The sequence below is a fragment of the Alosa pseudoharengus genome, unplaced genomic scaffold, assembly GCF_046254945.1.
Source record: "Alosa pseudoharengus isolate Yale_2024_CS ecotype anadromous, Long Island Sound unplaced genomic scaffold, YU_APseudo_1.1 YU_APseudo_1.1_scf_15, whole genome shotgun sequence".
Lineage (NCBI taxonomy): Eukaryota > Metazoa > Chordata > Actinopteri > Clupeiformes > Clupeidae > Alosa > Alosa pseudoharengus.
This window is the reverse complement of record NW_027468620.1, coordinates 11,977,206-12,002,232: the sequence shown is the minus strand read 5'-3', so window position 1 is coordinate 12,002,232 and position 25,027 is coordinate 11,977,206. Positions and strand designations below refer to the sequence as shown.

General features: G+C 39.9%; 1 protein-coding gene across 1 annotated transcript in view; it reads left to right on the top strand.

Annotated features, from left to right (window-relative positions):
* LOC143123746 (CUB and sushi domain-containing protein 1-like) overlaps window positions 1-25,027 on the top strand; it is a 314,279-nt gene that overhangs the window by 189,802 nt on the left and 99,450 nt on the right. Inside the window, exons 6-9 of the mRNA XM_076285039.1 lie at window positions 16,932-17,044; window positions 18,200-18,277; window positions 21,221-21,302; window positions 21,933-22,057. Coding sequence (XP_076141154.1) covers window positions 16,932-17,044; window positions 18,200-18,277; window positions 21,221-21,302; window positions 21,933-22,057 — 398 coding nt within the window. The remainder of the gene's footprint in view (window positions 1-16,931; window positions 17,045-18,199; window positions 18,278-21,220; window positions 21,303-21,932; window positions 22,058-25,027) is intronic.

Sequence of the window (25,027 nt, the reverse complement as noted above, 5' to 3'; positions counted from 1 at the left end):
GGAAAAAAAGGTTGGATGCTCATGGTGGGGGTCTAGGCGGAGGAAATATCACCCATGGGCCTATTAAATGTTGTGTAGCATGTAGATCATGTCAGCTATAAAATGATGACACATAGATATTGCGCTTGCAGCTAGCCTACCGCGGGTTGCCTGCACAAACAGCAGGGTACCTATGCAAACATTTTTTTTTTTTTTAGAGATTGCATGCTGTACTTTAGCTAAACAAATTAGAAGGTCTCTTTTCCCCCTAGGGCAATGGTAATAGAAAACTGTGAGAATCAGAGATGTGTTGCAAGCCTGTATATGGCTTGCTGAGCTATAGTGCCATATATTTTACTATAGTTCAATGCCAAGTACCAAGGGAAGACAGCCAGCTCCACATTTTCATACATTTTTTGTACTGTTGCTTTTCACAAGAATGAGAGGGAAAAAGTCAGAAAGACAGGGAGAGAGAGAGAGAGAGAGAGAGAGAGAGAGAGAGAGAGAGAGAGAGAGAGAGAGACACGCACACACACGCAACAATGGTTGATGGTTGGATCCTAGACCTCAGACTCAGCAGCTCTGAAGTGGTTTGCTAAAGGAGAGAAGCGCCTCTCCACAAAGTGGGCTGACTTTGAGTTGAGGGCCTTGGATGTCCTTAGGCCCTCCTTTATGCTGGAAATGGCTTCAAATATCTGTTTTGGATTGTCCTGGGGAATAGGAAGGGTAGGCTGGTTCTAAACAACTCTATGTTTCTTGCTTGTCTATACCACTGATGCAAAAGTATTTTTAAAGGGTTTAGTTTGGGTAGTATAGGTTAACTGGAAATTCAGCATCCATTCGGTTTGGTGTTAGTTTTGTTTTTATGATACAGTTATTTATTATTTCTACAGTATTTTTTTTATCTTATTATAGAATGATAAGATTGTGCAATTTTACGGTTCAGTTATTTAAAAGAGTATTTCTCCTGCCAGTTTTTGTGTTATCCACAGCTATGGTTTCAGTTTATTCATCTTTCATTCGGAGAGAGAGAGAGAGAGAGAGAGAGAGAGCATTTTTAAGTATAAGATTTTGTGGGTTAATTTGATTTTTGTGGCATATGGCAGGGAAAATAGTCAAAGTGAATGTAACCCTGAACTATCAGAAAATAGACCCAGTGGGAAGGAAACAGTAGGGGAGAATACTTTTAATGCCAAATGGCTTGTGGCTTGAATAGTCATATTGCACTTTCTATGAGCCTCTGCACATTCACCCAGTCTGAAAGTGGCTGTCTTGTTTGAATACCTCAGAGGTATGTAGCAAAATGCATCTGGAAAATCAATAACTCAATACAAACGTAAACCACAGTTGGTCTTTATGATATAATTGGGAAGGTTATCCCCTTTCATTTCTCATTGATGTTGATTTTACCGTCTGCTGTTGCTGCAAATGTCATTGTATGTGTTTGTGCTTTAACGTATGGTCAGTGTGGTAATCAGGTTCTGTAAGCAGGAACCAGACTTACAGAAAATGTTCATTACTTCATTTTTCTTTTACTTGACCTTCAGAGCTGAGGTTAGTAAAGATTTAAAGGATCTTTTGAGGGTTCAGTTGTGAACAAATGGTGTGATCAAAGCTGTTATTAAAGAAAATCACTCATTCATATTCTTCATTTACTCCTATACATTTTTGTTCATTTAATATTTACTTCTAAGCTATGCAATTGTTTTATATATTTGTTTTTTTTCTTTTTGTTCAATGTGTTTTTTTAACAGCTACTTTCAAGGCAAAATTGAGAGCATGACTTTGAGAACTAATGTATAACTGTGACTGCATTTATTGAATGTATTGCGAAAAGATCCTGTGTAGTACATCAATAAATGGTCGCAGGTTAAACAAGGTTTACATAATGGGTTAGGAGGTTAAAAGTGCCATCATTAGATAAGCTCAATTAGAGCTACTTACTGATTGTGTGAAAGTTATCCTTGTCACTTAACCCTGGTGTCGAAGGCTATCAGTCATTTATGTGACTTCTAACCAGCCTTTTAAGCCCTGATATTCTATTTTATCTGACATTGTCTTTCGCCGCTGTATCTTGAAGACTGACACAGAGGAAACATAATAGGCTTAACATGCTGTTGGTGTGCCCCATTAATCTTATACAAGGCCCTTTAATCATTTCAGGACTGTTCAGTGCTTTGACCTCTGCTCCTGTTGTCTCAGATGTTGGTGGGCTCGCCAGCCAAATGGAAAACCTCCCACCGATGGGCGGCCATTTTCACGCAGGCCATTAAAAAGACCTTGGGGTGAAATCGATCAGGCGTTCCACCCGTGGAATGCTACCGAGCTTGAAGTTGGCACTTGCTGTTTAAATCACAATGCTATATTCAGCCTTCAGTCAGACACGCTGAAACGATATTGTATATAAAGTCTGAAAAAGAACGAACATAGCTGAAAATGTCAAGAGTTTGCCTCAAGAAGAACTCTCTATTGGCAAATAGGCTTTGTCTTGGCCTGTGAGAGTCTGGCAGAGCTCAGTAAATCGTAAAGACTCTCTCTTCTAGATGGATTGCACCATTTTTCAGTGAAAAAACACAGAATGCAAACAGTGGGCTTTTGACACTGACAATATCATTGTATATGTTTAGCTATAGTACAGTAGTCTACTCTCTCAAAAGCAATCAGTCAATTTCTGTAGCCCATGGAGGAGCATGTCTAGATCAAGGGACTAATTACCTTCACTACTTTGTTTTTGTCTACAAATGTATACTGAAATGAATGTATTCTTGGTGACTGGCTGGAAGTTAATGTCAAGCTCTGGCTAGAGTGTTTTTTATTTCAGTTCGATCTCTTCGAGGAGTGGCTCATGGTTTTTAGAGAGACCCGATACATAACTGTTTTTGAGTGACACGGAAGCCAGCAGGAAGTAATGACATATCACTACCCATATCTCAACTACACCTATAACAAGACCAGGAAATGGAATGGCTAGAGGAAGCTGTTGTGCTGTGTGCAACAGATATACATGGAAAACATATATGAGATACAGATATAGAAAGTTCATTTGAGTTTAATAGTGTCTCAGTGAAGCTCCTCTTCCCAAATTGCAGACGTGAGTCAGCAGATTATGAAGAACAAATTTGGTAGCAAGTAACTGGAGGCATCATTATAATTTCATGATGGCCTGCTCAACGACAACATTAGTCCTGGGCAAAGGCATATCTCTAATGGCCATCCTGTGACATATAATGGTGGTCTATGCTGATGCCAAGTCAGTGTACAGGTATTACACTGCAGTGTCATATGCCACACAAACAGAAAAAAAGATGAGCGTGTGCGCGCGCGCACACACACACACACACACACACACACACACACACACACACACACACACACACACACACACACACGCACACATACAGACACACACACACACACACACACACACACACACATACACACACACACACACACACACACACACAGACACACACACACACACACACACACACACACACACACACACACACACACACACACACACACACACACACACAGACAGTGGCTTGGCATAAATGTTATATTATTACATTAGCGATCTGGGTCTTATTATAATTTCTCTTTGTTATGTTTAGTGTGAAGAGTCTTTCACATGTGTGCACAATGGCTGGTGTGCGTGATGACAAGCCTCTTTGAATACAATATTTGATATAATTAAACAATAAATTGGCTGTGCGAGATAATGGGCAAAACCACAAATATGACATAAACAAAAATTTTAAAGCTCGTTCACTATATAGGGCCCTATGTAGTGAATCAGCCACATAGCAAGCCAAGTCAAGTCAAGTCAACTTTATTTATATAGCACATTTCATACACAGAGGTCATTTAATGTGCTTTACATAAACAAAAACAAACAGGAATAGCTGATAAAAGCATAGAAGGGCAATAGTCAATAAAAATCAAACACTTCATAGTGAATGAGTAAATGAGTGAACATTTTGAACACAGCTGGGGATAGTAAATCTGAGAAGTGTTAATTTACCAATCAACCAAGATTTAAGGGAAAAACATAGTTTAATGGATGAAGTGACGAAAAAGAAGTGAAAGAAAGTGGGGAAGGAAAATGTAATGACCATGTCCAAGTAAAAACAAGAAATATAAAAATACTCCTGATAGCTGTGGTAGCCTGATACATCACAATGTGGAGGCATACATATGTGAAAGTAGATGTGTGCAATATAGAAATGGCCCATAGGAGCTGCAGGATTAAAACCTGACTAGACAGAGATATGTCTCATCAATTTGAATTAATGATGTATTTTAGCCGGACAGGATATATTTCAGGTCCCTCGACTCTCACTTCTGACTCAGATTTAATGGAGGAAATGGCATGTCTAACCTAATGGAGTGTTCTAGAGTTTGACTCAAGTTACATAAAGTTTAGGTAAGGAGCCCTCTTTCCCTTCTATTGTGACACAGGCCTAACCTAATTATGTTGTCCTAATCTTATAGGTTATAGTGCATAGTACACTAAACTATATAGACAGTACACTGTAAACTAGACATACTTCCTAAACATTCCTAAAATGTACAGTTTAGATGACAAGCTGGTCAAATATTAATACTATATCAATACATAAATATTAAAGTACTATATTATTTAGAAAACATTAGAGTTCAGAATTCAGAATTCAGAATTCAGTCAAATATCAGTGTTGTCATTATATGAGCATCTGATTCTACAGAAATGCAATGCCAGAAATGCAATGCCAGAAAACACATTGATTTCTTTAAGACTTATATATAAAAGCTTTGAGTGCTTGAGTTGGCTTTGGCTGAGGACGGTGCTTAATGTTGCAGAGGCTAATGCATCACAGCACCTCACAATTGCACTACGGGGCATTATACCAAAAGTGTAAGTCATGTCAGGTGCAAGGCCCATTTCCTCTGATAGGTATAATTAGCACAGCATCTATAAAATACACCGCCTGTCAGCCAATTAACCAATAACAGAAGCTCCTTCCAAAGACCAACTCAAAATTATGGCTAATGAGGTGTTGGCTGATTCTTAGGGTTTGTACGGAGCATGAAGCCGGAAGTCTTGAAAGTCTGTGGGACTGCAAACTACTGCCAACACTGGCATGGTTGAGAAGACTTTCACACACTATGAAAAAGAAACCCTTAATTTCTCAGGGAGTTTTTGAGGGAGTATCAAATGGATTTGTACATAGATATAAAGACAGTGGAAGGTTTGCTTACTAACATGCCAACATGTTAAAGAAATAAAAGGAATATATTGCCAGATTAAAGGCTCCTGTTTCACATTAATCAGTGCTGCATGATTTCAGAGAATAATTCCTTTTGAAGATTATACACTCATTCACTTAATAACATGTAATGACAACTGTGGATGCTATTTTCACATACTGTAGCCCTTGCTATTGTGTGCCCCCAGATCGACCAGCCTATCCTGCCTCCTCAGTGATATTTCCTGTAAAATACTAAATACACAAATTAGCCCACCAAGGCCAAAGACATTCTACCATACATTTTCAAATATATATACAGTATATATTCCATAGCACAAATGACATTTCTTTTTTAAAGTAGAATTGTTCTGAATAGCACCGTTATTTCAGAACCATGGACAGCACTACTTATTCCGCTTTGTCAAAAGGTCGATTCATTAACAAGATTTGAACCTTACAGCTACCCATACAGTAGGCTAGTGAAAACAATTAAAACAGAGCCCGTCTACCATCGACTCTACAGCTGGTTTTGCCCATGGTTTTGCCTGTTAAATAGGTTAGTATAACATTCGTGATCGCTTTATGTCGCTTGCTTGCATAGCCCAAAGTGTTCCAGATAAGGATGGATGACTGGCTTTGTAAGAACCTAAAAGAAAAGCAACAACAGAAGAAGCCTATATCTTTTATTGTAGCCTAAGGTAGGCTAATTCAGGATTCATTGTTTTAGCGTGTGGAAAACAGTTTCGCTCTTGTTTATTGAGTTTGAAAGATGGCAAAATGCAATACGAAACAGACTTTTAATTTGCAACCTTTTTTTCCTTCATCGCTCCACTGGCTCCGGACCGGAGAGAGAGAGGACGCTTGTCTGTTCCCGTCACAGGGGGGGTGTCGATGGGGTCCGAGCTGAGGGCGCCTTGCGTTCCAAACGTTAAATGATGATGAAAGCGGCTCGTCCCCGAGCACACAGGCCCTCTTGACTGGCCATTGATAGATCGCCTTGAATCGATAATTTGGAAGACAACGTCCAGAGATCTGCTTCGCATGCGCATTCTTACATAGATATCAAGGATAAACAATAAAGCTGAAAAAGCTTATTTCCATTGTGATCCTCACTCCCAACTCCTCACTGTTGGTTAAGCCCCCTTGTCACTTTTCACGTTTCTAAGTACTGGGTGGCCCTTGAGCGCGCAGGGTCGAGATTTTTGTGCTGAATCTGACTCTAGACACTGGAAATCAGGCAACCTAGTCCTAGAAAGTTGGCAAGTTCCTTATTTTTCCGGCAAGGTTACAACAACCAGTTCACAGAAAGGCAAAAATGTGAATGCTAAATGAAAATGTCAAGCATAAAATGCAGAGAAGTATATTTCAACTTAGATAACTAGTCTACATTTTTATTTGGAACAAAAACGATGTCAATCAGTGCAGTTTTGCGTAGAGCAAAAGCCATAAGTGAGGCTTGGGGACAATGTTGCTACGTCAAAATCACATCCACAGTATCTTGCTCAGTCTTTATTATGCGTCGAAACATGTTTAGAAATCAATAAAGGATTTTGGCTCAGCAATTGTAGTTCGACATTGCATTTGTTTAAGTTGTCAGAGTTCTGAGAGTTCAGAAGTATGTCGCTCAGGCACAGGAATAAGGCTAGGTCAGGCCAAGATCGTGGAGTGAACGGTAAACTGACCTTTAGAGAACTGTCAGTGTGTGAAGACTGGATTAGACAGTTAAAGCACAAATATAAACTTGTGCAAGATGTTTGGCTGAAATGCATATCTCTAATTATTGGGCTTTACTTATGTGGGTTGCTGATTAAGCTTTAACCCATGAAGCTTTAACAGTGCTCTGTATGATTCTGCATTTCCAGTCAGTGATACATCTTAATGGTAGTTTCTCTCTCTCTCTTGCTTTCACTATTTGTCTCGTTCTCTCTTTCTGTCTGTCTTTCTCTCTCTCACACACACACACACACATACACACACACTGTACATACACACAGACAGACATACACAGACATACCCCCCCCCCCCCCACACACACACACACACACATACACACACACACACACACACCTTTCACATACAAACCATTCTCTGCCAGCTGAATTGTAATGAAATTTATTCTTGATATCCCTTCATGTGGAATTAACCTTACTCCTCAAAGTGAAACACCTTCATGCTTTGTGCAGTTATCACCACAAGCAGTTTAGTCTCCTGAGATGTGGCCCTCCGGAATGTTACTCAAACAGACGTAAAGGAATGAGACTCTGTGAGGGAGATTGGCAGTTGGCAGGTGAGCGTAGTCAGGCATTGATGCTGAATGCGGCCTTCTTTCCGGTGAACCAGCTGATTGACTTTCCTAAAGCAATTTCCAGTGCATGGAATTTGCAGACAGATGTCTGCTGAACTGTCATGTCAGGTTTTCTCTGCCTGCTGAAAAATAAAGCGGTTTCTTTTATCACTGCCACGCCACATGGTGCGATAAATATGTTCATTTCATCACTGAACTTTGGAGGAATGTCAAGATCACCCATTCCCTTTTATACTTCTCTCATTCAAAAGTGTATGAGATGGATGAAAATTATATTGAGGGATATCCTGTTTTTTTTATTGTTATTATATGGCAAGGAAGTGACAGGAGACAGAGACAACCCCACTCAAACCATCACAAAAACAGACAGACATAATCACACACACGCAGAAACGCACACATGCGCGCGCGCACACACACACACACACACACACACACACACACACACACATGCACACACACACACACACACACACACACACACACACACATGCACACACACACACACACACACATGCACACACACATGCACAGACACACACACACACACACACACACACACACACACACACACACAGACACACACACACACACACACACACACACACACACACACACACCACCAGGGCCGTAGTCACCATAGACTTTGGGGGGGACGTGTCCCCCCCAATATTCAGACGTGACCAAATTGTCCCCCCCAATATTCGGACATAGAAAAATAAATAAAGAAAAAAACGCTAGGCTATTACAGGAAACCAACAAGTCCCGTCATCTGAAATGCAATCAAACGTAAATAACGCACAAATTAGTGACCTGTTGATGGTTTCAGAGACAGTAGCCTACACTGTGAGTGGTTTGTCCTGGAGGTTTTGCGTTTATCGTTTGAGGCGTGCGCTATCAAAAGCTTCCTGCACCCTGCTGCGGTGCGGGCTGTCAACAATATCGCAAAAGATACCGGTACAATTCTCACAAAACTTGTTGGAAAGGTGTAGCACTGTCTAAGGAAACCCCATTCATTTTTGAAGCTGATCAGACTCAAAGGGAACTTTGAAGCAATTCCATATTGTAGCCTATTTTCTCGCAATGATAGCGAAAGTGAAAAAGCGAAAATGTCCTTTTATTTGAATTTGTGCGTGCCTGTGTCATTAATTTCTTTCACACATCTTACAACATAAATAATGCATTCATATGCTAGTAGTAATGTCAGAAATGAACCGGTTTATAAGCCTCTTAGAAATGGTTGTTGCATTGCATGTTACATTTAGATGCATCCATGCAGGGAAAACGTAGCACTCAAATGTGGCGACGGCACAAAAGTTAAAAAACTTTTACAATGGCGGTGATAGCCTACAGTTAATGTGAATCGCGGACAATAACCAAAGAAAGGAATTTCCACCTCCATTCACCAAATAAAGGCTGTGTTTCTACATGTTAACACAAAACGTAATTTTTGTCAGAAACCAGCCTATAATGCATAGGGTAACTTGAGGTGAGTCAGACAGAAGAGGGACCTGACTTAGTAGGCTAGCCTATCTTGAATCCCATCCCCAAACTACCTTAAAATTGTGTGATTAGCTGCCAGAATAATAAAATCAAAATACAAAATATGATTGGGCTATAGGTCCAAACCTATGAGTAAGCATTCAGCGTAATATAGAGGTTATCAAAGATACTCTAGTTTGTATTTTCTTTTAAAATATACATTTTGGAGACAAATGGAGTCATACCACAGGTCTATATCCAGGGATGGATTATTGAATGGACCTACTGCATGGGCCCAAGAGCTCGGGGGGCCCTGAAGCCTAAGACTGTGTGAAGTTGCTTCTTCGCCCTTCTCTTCTATTTCCACAAAACTCACAAGTTGTCATAATATAAAGGGTCATTTTTTTTAAGTCTTCCGGGGAAGTATGCCCCCAGGCACCCCTATCTTAACAGGGGAGGGGTTTTTTTGTATCATAATCCATCCGTGCCTATGTCCGTCAAAAGTTTGGTATATCCTAATTGACTGACTTAACTATGACTTGTTTGTGATTTTAATAATATTTTTGCATGGCAGGAAATGTGAATTGAAATTCTGTTATTGAAATTCACACCGCACCACAGATTTGGTCCCCCCCAATGTTGACATCATGGCTACGGCCTTGCACACCACACACACACACGCACACATGCAGAGAGAGAGATGCAGACACACTTAGTGAAGACTTAAAGATTCAGTTATGTTTAATCTCCACTAAAATTATTGTGAATTGGGAGCAAAGGGACATTTCCCAGTAGCCTGAGGGTTGTTTTGGTCGGCTGTGAATGAACAAGTTAACCACCAATTAATATTGCAAAGCAGGACTGAGACAAGTTTCCCAGCTAAACGAACGGACAGAAGGAAAGGAAAGGTGGAGCAGATAAGGAGTACACACACACACACACACACACACACACACACACACACACACACACACACACACACACACACACACACCAAGCTACATCTAGTCATGTGCATTTCTATTTGCTGTCATAGGTGTGTGCCTGCCCTGTAGCCTTGAAAACATGATTGGCTTCTTGTTGGGTTGTATGGATGGATCAGTTTCTGGACTTTTGGACAGAGACAGACAGGCAGATAGGCAGACATACAGACAAACAGTCAAATGGATAGAAAGAAATCTGGACACCTGTCCTTCCAGTAGTTGTGTCACAGATAGTAGAACATATATGACCTGAAATAAAGTGAAAGATCTCCACTCATCTGCCAAGGTGCAGTATTGGTAGGTAGCTTATAAAAGATATAAGACAAATCTGCACACGTTTTTACTTTGAATCTGTATTAGTACCAACACTGGTGTTTGGAATAGTGTTTTAATTTGTTTCCAGTTTAAAAAGATAAAGCATGTTCCAGGTTCTCTTGTCTAAGCCTATTCTATAACTTCTACTCTACTGCTGTTTAAGGTTATTGCCAGGGTATCATTTTAATATTGATATTGAGATACTTATGCAGCGTATTGTAGCAAAGGCATGATTTTGCTATTGTGATACACTACCTCTCAGATTAAATTAGTGGCCAAATATGTTGAAATTAGTTACATTAGCAAGTATGTCTTTTGTACAAAACTTAGGTTTAAACTTACCAAATTAGGCTTTGGTTACCAAATATTCCAGGCCAGATGTTATTCAGCACTCCACTGTTTATGCATAATATCACACATATATATATAATACGTCTGAACACATTGTTTCAGCCATACTATATATACATTGCACTTTGCATCGAGATATGAACAATACTGTATGTTTTGGTACACTATATTCTACTGTACTGCGCTGAATTTATACACAGAATATATAGTATGTCTTCACTGGTTATGCTTTTACTAAGATCCTTGGCCATCCTTTCTTCATTTTCCTCTGTTTCTAAGCACTGCTGTGTATTCATTAGAGGAGCAGTGGATTACTGTGGACATTCTGTGGAGGAGCAATCAAAGGAATCCACTTTAACACTTCATCATGAGGATGTCCACAGACTTCCTCATTTGAGATTCCTCTAGCCTCTCAAAGGGCAGATGTGCGTGATCTTCCTGACCTCACTGACCTGAGCTTTCTGGAGCAGAATAAATTTAATAGAAACTGTTGAATAAAATAAAGGGCTTTTTCTCTTTGAAGTCTTCTCAAATTTTCAGATGCTTAAATATTGATCTTTATTTTTCCCTGTCAGTAAAAATGGATGACTTGCTTCACCCTGGAAATGTGTCTGAAAGTGCAACTTATTATCTTTAACTGTAATGGAATGTTTTGTTTTAGAGGCTTTGGTGGCAACTCAGCCAAGTCTTAAAATGTTCATAAATTCGTTTTGTTTTAATTGAAATTATTGGCTGGGCATTATATATGGCATTTTGAAAATGAGCTTCATATTATCACCCAGCCCGATGATCCCAAGAATGCCCTGTCCTTACATTTAGTCATTTAGCTGACACTTTTATCTAAAGCGACTTACAGAAAAAAATATCATACCTTATATCCATACCCCTGCTGAGTTCCCTGCTCCTCCACAGCTAAGTCAGTTTTTCCATACATGTACCCTCTCACCAGTACCTGACTCCAAACTTCAAAAAGATTTACCTTTTTTATCTGTCAGGACTCTTCTTCCTTTTTGGCAGAAGGCACTCTCTCTCTTCTCTTTTTTTCCTCTCCATCTACCTATTTTTTTTGCCTCCCCATCTCAACCTGGTTTTCATGCTCCAGTAAACTTAAGTCCTCTGAAAGGCAGTAGAGGGATCCAAGCAGGTTGGAGCAGTAATTGCCACTCACTCTCTCCCTCTCATGCCAATCTAATCTCTGCTGTTCTGTGCCAAATCCAATACATCCTATGTAACAAACAAATCATCCAGCCAAATAAGCCACCCCTAATAATGTTAAAGACTCTAATGCAGACCCACAATGTAATTAATGTTTTGTTTTGTCGCGTTTTACTGCACATTAAAATGTTAGCTTAAGTACAACATTAAATGTGAGCTGTGTTTACGTTTTGATGTGATTATTGAATGAACAGTTACGATACATGCTGTTTGTAAATCTTAAGTTTGTTGTCGAATGTTATCAGGGATACTTTACACAAATTGACTGAGGTGGAGGAGATCTCACCAATATTTCATGGTCTTATGACCAGCCATCTTTTCAAGATCTTCCCCTTAAAGCAAGACTTCACCATAAATGCAAATCAAAGAAACAATATGCTGCTTTACAAAAATATGTTGATGGTTCTGATTTGTTTGGCTTGAGCCATTTTGTAGAACTGAATCTATATGGATGCTATCTATACTTCAAAGATTTTAAACGGTCCCTCTTTATTTACCCTATATATTTTTTTGTTGCCCAGTGGCATTGAAGAATCGTACAATGTGCAAAGGAATGTTGCAATCACGTCACGTACAAAAGCGTGTCACACACACATTAGTAAATCAGTCGCAGGCTTTTAAGTGTAGAAACTATGTGCCCCCTCAATGACTAAGGTCATCTTGTTGAATGAAGAGGAACACTCTAAGCATAATGTGTGACATCTTAATGAACTTCTACTATGACAGAAACAACTTTATATATTCATTACAACCAAGGACTTAAGAAAGGAATAATTTGATATGACAATTTGTGTATCATGTTATCGTTGGTCAGGATGAGATCCTAATATACTACACTAATGACATGAACCAGACACTTCTTATCATGTGGCTTCTACACAAACAAAATATATGATATTTCGTTGAATTTGTTTTTCTATACATTAGGGACAAGATAGGACCAGAATGTATCCCAACACTTTATGAATAGCTAATATGCATAATAATTGTTATCAAATACTAAAAATTTACATTTTAAAGTTAATATCCAACATAATCACCAATACAGTATACTATGTAAAATATGGTAAATTGCACCTACAAATCGGGAAACATTTTAAGGTCACCTGTCATATATTTCTTGAATTTCCCCTTGGGGATCAATAAAGTATACCAATACACATCGCCTCTCCTGAAGCTCAGAATGGAGGTTGGTCAGGACATGAGCTTGGCCTATCATCAGGTCTGCTGAGCTACTCTGTGGTGCTGTTTTCTCCCGTCAGAGTTTCTCCGCTGTCAGCCCTGGTGGCTAGTTACTTTCTTCGTCTCTCTTTGTGTCGGTTGTAAATCTGTTAGAATGGGCCCTCTGAAGCTGTGCATTTAATAAGGGTACAGTTGAAATTATTGACGTGCAATTCTTCTGATGTTCCATTGTCAGTGGCGAAATGTTCGCTTTGAAAAATCCCTTCATTTTAAATAAACATTGTCTCTCCTTCATGAGGAATTCAAACACACGCACTTACCATCAGTACCTCAAATGCTGCTTATTATCTATAAATGTCCAACCAAAATGTTTATGGCTGCCTGTAACTGGGCTGCTGGACTGTGAAAGGCCCAAAAGAACCTCACAAACTGTTTTCAGTGTGTGCCAGGTAGATAATACTGCTCCTATTCAGTCACAGGCATGGCTTCCTTTGATATTACCTTCCTAGGGGGTAATTCAATCAAGCTTAATGGCACACTCCTGTTGAGACATAATGGAGTTTAGCAGTTTTATTCTTGGAGTGAATCCCACTAATGTGCCTTTATTCTCATGAATAGCTCCTTCCATGGTTTTCTGTCTATTATCCATAAATTTCTTTTATGAAAGTCAGAACCAGCTGGTAATTGCGGAGTTGTCTAATTGCCTAAAAAAACAACCATAACATTTAGTCAGTGACATAACTTTGACTGCTTTACTCCGAATAAATAGGAAACATGTTACATCACAGAAATAATTCCTGAGATGAAAGTAAAACAAAAAAATCACCTAGATAATTGTGTTGAGGTTTAGTGGGAAATATTCAGCTGAGACTTTTAACACTACGTGATAACTTTACTGCTGTTGGTGTCTGGATTGTTTAACATCCCCCAGAGACACTTGGTGTAAGGGGTTAGGCTAAGCCTAGAAATCTAGACGCACCTCTCCGTTGGCTTGTGAGCTCGAAAAATTAAACTTCTATCAGGCCAAACAAATCGTGTATAGAGTCGTTAGGCGGGCTTAACATAATGATTGATGGCAGAGTTGCAACGGTTTGGCTTGAATTCCCTGCTACTTGAAAACAAATAAGATAATGTTGCTGTTGGCGAACAGTGTGACACGAGTTAAGCTTTTATTAAGTTGGCAAAAGTTTGATCTAGCCAACTAGCTAAGCTGTCCTATTGCGTGCAGAGAGAATTTGAAAGACAACCGATTATCCCGCCCCTCGGACTGAGCACTGCGAACGATGAGTGCCCAGACCCTACATTTTAATGTGGGTCTGGCTCGTCAGGCTAGGTTAGGCTGGCAATTGGTTCAAATCCCAGATCGTCACTTGATGTTGTGAGTCGTGGTCTTGGACAAGGCCCTTCATTTCCATTGTCTGTCTACTCAGCTGTAACATAGGTACCAGCTTCGGCTGAGGGTTACCTGCGATGGACTGGACACCAATCCAGGCGGAGTCTACAACTCTCATCCGCTTAGCACTCACAGAAACTGGACATGAGCACATGCCCTGTTAGCCCCCGGGAAAGGATTAACTTCATTATAGACTTGTGTTTTCTCTGTAGCTCATAAGGTTATCCAATGTGTGTGCCGCTTGGTTTAAGGCAAGTTTAATCATGGAGCGCAAGTTTGGATCCATGCATTTTATCGTATAAATCATTTTGTGCCCAAGGATTTTACCCTCATCCTTGTGTACATAGATAGATATATAGATATACTTTATTGCCACAAAACAATGTCGGTGGTAATTGTTTACAGAATGTAGGCTATGTCAAGCCAAAAAGGGAGAAAAGGAAAGAAAAAATAATCAATAAAATAATGTTAAATTGTAGTATATTTTATATATTTTATGTAGTATCTTTATTTTGTGTAATATCATTATTTTGTGAAACTGAATTATGTAGTATCTTTAGTGTGTGGGAAAGGAAGACTGGTTTAAGTGAAAGTGCAGACCTGGCAGAAAATGTCATAGATAAGGTTTGGTGCCAGGAAATGTAAGCAAAACCTAAAGAATGTCAAAACCTAAAGAATGTATGAATAGCAGGATGAGAGGGCAAAGGTGAAGTACCATATGTGACCTGGTCAGCTATCTATAAACATACAGTAGGTGGTGGGAAAGCCAGAGAGTGTCCAGTCTAGGATTACTTAAAGGGGTATAAAGGCTGGACAGCAGCATGTTAGCTTGTTTCATGAACCAATGTTCGGGTGTGCATTAAAGCTGCACAGTATTCTTTCGCTTTGTCAAAATTCTTCTGAGTTTGAATTAGTTAAACTGGATATTGCCCTTACCATGCGTTGTCATTCTATTTTAATTTCCAGTGTGCTGTTTAACATATCAGTAATGAATATAGAGTACGGTTAAAAATATCTCAGTCATACATATGGCTTAACTGTAACGTGGTAATTTTGAATATGCATCGTATATATGTGCATGCATGCATGTAACATGTATCCATGCCTGCAAATTCTACACTACTAATATCCAGAGCATTTAATGTAATTCTTGGAATCAAATCCCATAAACATTCCAAAATTTAAATAAATTGTCATATTACAAGACCATGAAATGAAAGGATTCTGATGTAAGCCTTGTGTGGGAGGCCTCAACCTCCCTAAGAAGCTAAATAACACCTTTCTCTTCTAAAAGGCTGCTGCATATTTCTGTGCAACCACTTAGTCTTCAGCAGGAGACTTTAATCAGTTACTCTAATGTGGGCATAAAATTGTGCCCACGTGGAAAATGAACTAAACTGCAGGTCCAGTGCAGTGTCTTTTGCAGATTATACCAGGAATAGATGTAGACTTTCAAAATTTTCTAAAGACTACTACAGTGGCTGCACAAAACATGCCCATAATAAAACACACCATCTTAAGACGATCCATGTGTTTGTGGCTGCAGGCACTCCACTTCCAGTTGCTCGATATATTTTGGTGAAGTCAAGATCTGTTAAGCATACATACATACATACATATATACATACATACATACATACAGAGATTCCTTGTTTCTGTACTACCGGTAACTGATCTGAGAACAGAAACGCGTTAGAGTCGGTCATCTTTCTCAAATTTGGAAGGATGTCTGTTTAGGCCTGTCTGTTTTCCAAAAGCATTGTAAGTCCAAGTAGTTTGTAAAGTCACTCTTACAGATATCTGTTTTTGGAGCATTTCCTAAAACTCATAGCATAAAAATCATTACCTGATGTCACCAAATTAGGGGACATTTCAGCACTGTTTAGGTGGACAGCTCCCCTTAAGAACTTCTTGAGCAGTGTACGTGCATTCAGGTTATTGACGTGTTTGGGAAACATTAAAACTTCACAGATGTTTGTTTGTTCACTCTTTAGAACACTCATAACCTCTAAGATGTGTTGGTATCGGGACAGGTATCAGGAATCATGTCTTTGTTGATAGGTTTTTCATTGTGGAGAGAAACTCAGCGAGGATTCTGTGAATTGCGAGATCCTCATTGATTCTGTCATGAAGCACTTCTTGTGCATTAATCATTTAACTATTTATTTTCTTTTGTATTAGTTATTTATTACTTTTACAACATACTGAGCTAGTTTACAGGGAAAAAGATCATAGTAGGAACTTCAATTTTAGTGGTTTTGCCATAACAATGCATACATTAAGGACACACCATGTTCTACTGTGGTTTTTGAAGGCCTTTTGAGCCTTTGACATTACTTTACAATTGTAGGGATCCTCTAAAAATCAGCTTTATTCTATGTCTGAGTTCCAATGATCTTGGCCAGAGAACTGTAGTGCCAAACTGACTGAATGAGTCCTTGTTTGATTGTTTACCTATTTTAAATATTTCCCCCTTTCTCTGCTTGCTCACTCAGGCTCACTGGCATGAATCTGCCCTCACCCGTCATCAGCAGCAAGAACTGGCTGCGGCTGCATTTCACTTCTGACAGCAACCACCGGCGGAAAGGATTTAGTGCCCAGTACCAAGGTAAGGGTCAGCCTCTGCAGGGTAGGAGTGAGCTGCGGCCATTGCCAATTCAGGTGAGGACTCAGCAGAGAGGGTAGGGGGATGGGAGGTGGGTTGGGGCATGCTTGGGATGTCTTTAAGCCTGCGGTTTGGCAAAATGCCCAAAGAACATCAAAACATGTGCTTATCATGCAGATTTTATGAATTTTGGAAACCCTACTACTTTTTCTGGGAGGTGTAGTATCCATGCCAGACTAGCTTGCTAGCCATAATAGATGCAATTATAAATGTATAATTACAGAAAAATGACCATAATGTTGCAAAACGTACAGCTACTACATCAGATATTTAACTGCAGCCTCAATGTAAAATAAATTTTCATTGTATCATAAGGGTCATCATTTCATTATGGATGACCTTCTAACCACATTTTTTTGTATCAGTACTCTCAGGACAGCTTTATTTATTAGAGTTATCATGGCCAAATCACAACCCGCACGGTTCTATTTATACCTGGATGTGTGATGTCATACGGAGAAGACATTATGCAAATGTTTTTTTTTCCCTCCATTATTTTGCATTCGCCTCCATGTGTAATTGGCTCCCCACATGCCTTAATTACAGGATTAAATTCAGGTCTCTGTAATCAAAATTTGGTCCAGTTGATGTGAATATAGACTCCAAGTGTACTACTGAGTGGGCAGTCTCTTCGGTTATGCACTCCCTGGCTCAGGGCAAGCACTGTCTTTTTCTTTGCCATGGACAAACTGGATGTTCACGCTCACGGCCAGGTGGTCTTTGGGCAGTGAACTTATGATCACCATCATGTGGACATTGTTGGTGATCAGTCAGTGTCAGTACTTTAAAAAATGTCCACAGCAGAGGCCAGGTCTAAAAAGGGGCTCTGATGGTGGGGGCAGCCAGGGACTCGCCGAGGAGTTGGCACAAGGGGCCCCCAGATTTACTTTCGGCCGTGGTTCATGGGGTGTCTGTCTAATTACATAAATGGATTATAATGTGTGCTACCCCACTTCAGTTGCTGTGCTCTCTCTCTCTCTCTCTCTCCCTCTCTCTCTCGCTCTTTCTCCCTCTCTCTCTATCTCTCTTGCTCTCGTTCTCTTTCTCTCTTCCCCCCCTTTCTCCATTCTCCGTCTCTCTCTCTCTATCTCTCAACAGTGAAAAAGGCCATCGAGTTGAAGTCCAGAGGCGTGAAAATGCTTCCAAGCAAAGACACCAGCCACAAGAACACAGTCTGTGAGTATTTATGCAATATGGTCATAAGGTGTCATTTCAGCTTCATTAGCATTTTAATTATGCCGCATTAAAAAAGAAACAGCACACTCAAGAAAAGGCACATGTGTCTTCGGGCAGTCAGAGGCTTGGTGTCAAGTTGCACAGGCTGCTTGAGGGCCCACTGCCGTTTATATAGCCCCCTTGAGGGGTCACATTACTGATCGAGCGTGCTGGGTGTTGGGTGCTGCACGGTGTTATGCAGCCTTACACCCTTGTTTTTGTTAACCATGTTGACATGACACATCGCCTTGCATAATTTCAGCTCCTGTTTGCAGTATTGCTCCGCACTCACAATACCCTGTGTAAGGGAGATGCCCTTGATGATATCCATAATAGGATGGAGGAAAAAACAATTGCCTTTTAAGACTACATTAAATTGTATCAATAATTTGTGCCACTCCGTGCTTCATCGAGCATGCGTTTTGGCAATTAACAGCATGCACAAGAGGCTGACGGTGCAAAAGTGAAACACTTGAACCATGCTCAGTGCGAGGAGGAAGATTGGCTATGGAGATATCGTTACCAGCAAACACACGTAAACACTTGAAGTCCGATGTGAGACTCTCTCGATGAGTCAGCCGTCGTTGCAAGCATCCTTCACATGTTCAAGTGCGAGGTGAGGCGGGTCCAAATGGCTGTGGGGTAGGATGAATTCACCCCATTTTTATTTGACACTTGAAAGCACCTAAAAGGACCCATCTGTAACAGCTTTAGAGAATACTCAATGACGGCTAATCTTTCAGCAACTTAATTAAATCAATTTTGTGTGACGTTCTCTGTATCAAAACAAGAAAATCTGATGTAGAGATTGGAATGATCATAGAAGCAGCATGGGAGAGAAATAAAATTATATATATATATATATATATATATATATACGTCACCCACCAAAAGCACATCTGAAAGACGGCCACAAGCTTTGATCATACCGAATCATTTTTGAAAGTGATGTCAACAATCAGAGGAAATGACATTTGAAGACCACATCAAACGGGAGGACATGGCAGTTGATCAAAAGGGTTACGGTGCAAGAGGGCTACTCTGACCAGTCACACACACGCGCACACAGACACACAGACACACACACATAAACACACACACACACACACACAGACACACACATACACGGTCCCCCCCAGCTCCTGACCTTCGTCCAAAATGTACTTCCATGAAGTGGTAACACTTGATCAAGTCAGTGTAAATGACTTTGCAAAAACTGACTCACTTCAGGAATAAGCTCACTTAATGTTTCATTCAGTGAGTCCGCTAACTGTGCTTTTCTGTCTGCGCAGCACTGTGGTAGTATTATGAGCTCATTCCAGGGGGGGAAATGAGTGCTTTCAGTAGACTGTACTGTCTTTACCACACTGCTGTCAATGACAACGTTGGTATGTCAAGCATAAGCTAGTAGTCAGTGAGACAGACATCTCAGTTTATATACAGACTAACTTAGCGTTATCTCTTATGGATGGACATAAGACACATTTGACATTCATGAACATATATAATACTTCAACAGCTGAAAGACTCTCAGTGTCAATCTAGAGGTCATGATATCTCAATCAAAACTACTGTATATGGGAAGTATCATACACTGGACATGTCAAACAGCATAATACACTGAAACACACATACAGGTAATTACACATGAAATGTGATCATTTGGTGTATTTTGAAATGTCACACTGTGGATACATGGTATATGCATATATGATATGCACCAGAATCTGTCACTGACAGATATAATGTAGATAGCCCTATCACAGCTTTGTATTAAGACCTTACTTGCATGGCATCTAGTAAACTTTACATGCTAATTTGAAGTCCATAGTAACAGGTAATTTCTATTTTTTAAAATGTGATGGTGGATGACATTTGGGAGACAGTATAAAGTATTTTATTGGGGGCGATATAAAATGTTTTACGAGCCTATATGCTAATTATTAATGGCATGGCAAGCCATCAAATGGAATGAAGTGGATAGAGAAAAAAAGAACAATATAAAAAAACAGGCCCTTTTAAGTTTCTGTCTGTGGCGTTTGCTGCAGCACAGCACCATAATGTTGAGCAGTCTGAAAGCTGACCTGCTGTGATTGTGGCCTGCAAATGAACTGTCCCTGTGTTTGAGGCTGACGCCACGTTTGAGGTGTGAACAGAGGCCCTGTCTGGCACCGGAGAGGAGTGACGAACTGTGAAGAAGGACCATGCTGTGACCTTTTCCACTGCACTTTTTTTCCGCGGGAATAGCCTTGAGCTTTGAATCGTTAAATCCCCTGTCAACACGACGAACGGAATGCAATGCATTTTTTTTATTTGCGCATGCAATACAGACAAATGGCGTAATTAAATTTGTATATTATAATGCTGATAGAAATGTAATAGATAGCAGTACCTATTTGTTTGGATTGACTGACAGAAACACTTAAAAAATAATAAGTGTATGGCCAACTACTGAGTTATGCACGTGAATCATCGGTGGTGGTGAGATTGCTCACGCTCAGGCCTGTGATGTGCTGGGAGGCAGACTAGTATAAGTCAGATAGGCAGGAGAGACAAAGCATTTTGTGTTTGGTGATTTGTCTCTGGCTATAGTGTGATTTCAAATAATGTTGGACATTCATTCAGATTTATACAATATTTTGGCTATGTATCACTTATTACCATTATTTTACTATTCCTGATATTTGATGTGGCTATCCTTCTTTAATTTCTTTCAATTTCTAACCATTTTAATGGAAAGGGACACCCCATCCATCTGTACTGTCATCTGTCTATGCCGCAATGCCTGCTACACGTCAGTCAAAGTTGTGAATTCTTGCCATGCTAAGCATATTTTGAATATGGAATGATACTTTCTAAGGATCCTTTTCCTGTCCTTTTTTCAATCTTCTCTCCCCATTGCAGTGAGCCAAGGGGGGATGGCTGCTGACATTTGTCCAGATCCCGGGATTCCGGAGAATGGCAGGAGGATTGGCTCAGATTTTCAGTAGGTTCTCTCCCTCTTGTTGGGCGGGGGGCCGGGTCTTGGTATAATGTACTGTAAGTGCGCGTGTGTGTGTGAATGGGGTCTATTTTAATCAGCGACTGACCTGCTGTGCAGTTTGGTCATCTCCAAATGCCCGCTGCTGTGTCATCACCATTAGCGACTTCATTTACACCCTCACAAGAGGTGGTGGCACCTCCTAAGAGATGATATCATGGTGAACCCAGTGTCTGGCAATGAGACATTTAGGAAGAATTTTTGGTCCCACTTCATATTAATGGTCCTCATTGCAATGCACAATTACCACAAAGTAATTAGTGGACTTTTCATTTAAGCATATGTTATTGTGCTACTGCCCCTAGACTTACCCCACACCCTTACCCTCTATGGACATGATCCAGGGATCAACTTTGGGTCGTGAAATACACCTTGTTAAACCCAGCACATGTTATTTTTATCCACCATTTCTGTGGCTTTTTTCACTCTCCCTGTTTTTGGAATTCAGGCATAAAAAGGAAAATGAAAAAAAAAAAAAAAAAAACGTAAAAAGAAATGTCATGGATTGGGGGACGAGGTGGTAGGCTTGGTGCGCAGGTCAGACACTGACGGTCATTTGTTTTGCTACCCCCACAGGGTTGGCGCCAGCATCCAGTTCTTCTGTGATGACAGCTACGTGCTTCAGGGATCAAAGAGCATCGCTTGCCAGCGAGTGACTGAAACTCTGGCTGCGTGGAGTGACCACAGGCCTATCTGTCGCAGTAAGTGTGAATGCGGTTTGCCTGTTCCCTCGTGCAGACACTTTCTGTAAGGACATTGTCAAGTGTCGTTAGGGCTGATGTGTGCCACATGCCTATAGTGAGAAGTGCCCCAGGTACTTAAAATGGAGTCCTTACAATTGTACAGGGAATACAGTTTTCCCCTATCTCTTCCTGGTAGAGAACATGTGCTGTTCCTGCTGAGTTTTCTCTTTCTTATACTGCAGGATACTGCTGTGTGTACCGGTACTGTATTTACAGTATTTGGTTTGTGTCTGATATGTGGTAATAATCATGTTTGATACTGTATTATGCAACAGTTAGGTCCAGTCAAACTATCCAGTCATATATTACTATCTGATTGGAATAGAGGCATTTGAGTGGCCATATACCAATATATCTCTATTCAGACTGTTCACCACTAGTGATCACTCCGCATTTTGCATTGAATTGTATGACCCAAACATTTAAATCATTCAAAGAGAGAGCAGCGATTTCATAACATCACATTTGACAGTTATTGAGGAATAAAATGGAGTATGTTGACTGTTCAGTTTGCATGTAACATAAGGCCTCCTCCGGCCTTGCGCCAATGGCTGAGCCACTGGTACCAACCCCACTCTCATTTCATTTTTTTTATTTTTTATTTTTTTTATTTAACCTTTATTTTACCAGGAATAATCCCATTGAGATTCAGAATCTCCTTCTTTAATGGAGTCCTGGCCAAGACAGCAGCATAATACTACCATATTACAATATACAGTGTAAAGCAGACAACATAAAACAGAAAAAAACAGTATGCAAATATGCCATATTGCGTATACGGCTATATGTACTCTATATATTTATCTGATACATGTCTGACACATGTTAATCATCATGTTTTATTTACATACGCTGGAATCACCATGATCAGTAGTAAATGCAAAGTAAATGCAAATGTAAAGGCAGTGGAAACTGTGAGGTTTTGTTTTGTGTCATGTTTATTCTAGAGAGGAAAAAAAACACTTTCTTCAGCTTGTATCCACAAAAGCACATTGACCTTATTTCATTAGTTGTGGCTGTTATACGGCAGAAGATTCGATTAATGGGATTTTAAATCTTGTGATGTAAGCTGATGCATAAAAGTGTGGTTGTGAAGACCAGAATGACAAAATGAAAACTGTCGGATCATTATAGCGTGATTGTTTTTGTTATTAAATCCATGCCATTGTTTTTAGTTTAAGCAATCAGACTAATCACCATCAATGCTCAGAGTAGTCTATTGATCCACAGAGATTTACTCCATCACAGCTTCCTATCATGGAGGAGGTGATATTTATCAGTCAGGTTTGCAAGGGCACCCTTACACACTCTCCCAGCCATCACCATACTGTACAAACAGGCAGTTAAATGCACCCTTAAGATGAGACCTGCAGTGTTTAAACTCTCAAAGGCACAGAGGACAAAGGGTTCACAGTGACATTAATCAAAATGAAGTAAGGCAGTGTGTCAGACCTCCGTGAAGAAGAGTAACCATGTTTGACAATTTCTTTGCACTATTCCACCGGAGTCCTGATTGATCCGGACACTTTTGTCTCAGCAGCTGCAAGAAACCTCTGTAAAATAACACTTAAATGGCCCCTTTCCTCGCAGATTAGTTAGAGCTTGAAGGGATAAAATTGGAAGTTAGAAACTCTTTAGCCTACTGATTAAATTATCCCCAGTAGCTTCATCCTCTCGCCCCTATCTTGAAATGAAGCCAGTAATTTTTCAGTGTTATTAGTGGCCTCTCTGATTATTTAAAGTGTTTCAGTTGTACTCTATCATCAGACCTTTCTCTATACCTTTCCAGATCTTGGAACAATGTGATAGTAATGACTATGATGAAAACATTGTTTTTTTTTTTCTTGTCCTAAATGGGAGAGTTTGATCTAATTGGTGGAACTTAATTCCACAAAGATAAGAAGTTGTAAGGGTTAGCAGTGCTCTTTTTTGCATACTATTATTGTAGCCGTCTGCACTTTTAGTTTCAACTCACTTTCTTAGATGAACAGAACATGGGAAATTCTTGACCTTGCACAAGGCTAATAGAAGAATGGTCGAACTGTGCTAATGGTGCTATGCAACCCAAAGACCTCATGAGAATACCCTTAAAGGTTCCATCACAGCTCATCTGTAAAGTCATAGATAAAACTTGGTGAAAGACTGCACATCATTAAATAAGCTTTAAGTTTACATATCTAATATGTTATACGTTTCATCTATAAGTACCTTTCTCTAGCATGTTTTTCAATAGTGTGGTATGCATTTAAGATACACATACACATACTGTAAATAGCATGTAGTTTACCATAATTCGTATGTATTAATTGCATCCCTATGAGACAGCCTTTGCTTTACAGCCTGCACAATTAAGAGAGACTGACTAAGAATTGACTGAGCATTTTTAAGACATTATGATCCTGCAACAAACATGATATCACAAATATGAAAACAAATATGAAATCAAAATATTTGCTGTAATATATTATAAGCACAATATACTGTAGGTATCTCATATTTCCCTGGGTCCCATGCAAAGCCCCTCATTTTCAGTATTTCTAAATGATTTGGCAGTCCTTCAATTAAGATGTTTCCCCTTTGAGAATGCTTGCTTCATAATCCAGAAGGTAAATCATTTCTACCCTCATGAAGCTCTAATGTTAGCCTGGGGGGGGGGGGGGGGGCGTGTGACAGAAAAGAGTGAAAATAGAGGGGCTGGGAGCTCTTAAGCTGTCAGAGAATATCCTTGACTTTACAGTGTGATGTAAAAGGTTTACTCTTCGATGCATGTGTGTACAGGGGGGGAGGGGCGGCAATGTCTTATCAACCTGGGAAAAAAAGCATGATTTCAGTCGTTATTCTACGGAATCCTTATGCTGACTAGTGTTAGAGAAAACATGATCCTTATCATTTTTCAAGCATTTTTGGTGATCCAAGAAGCATTGTATG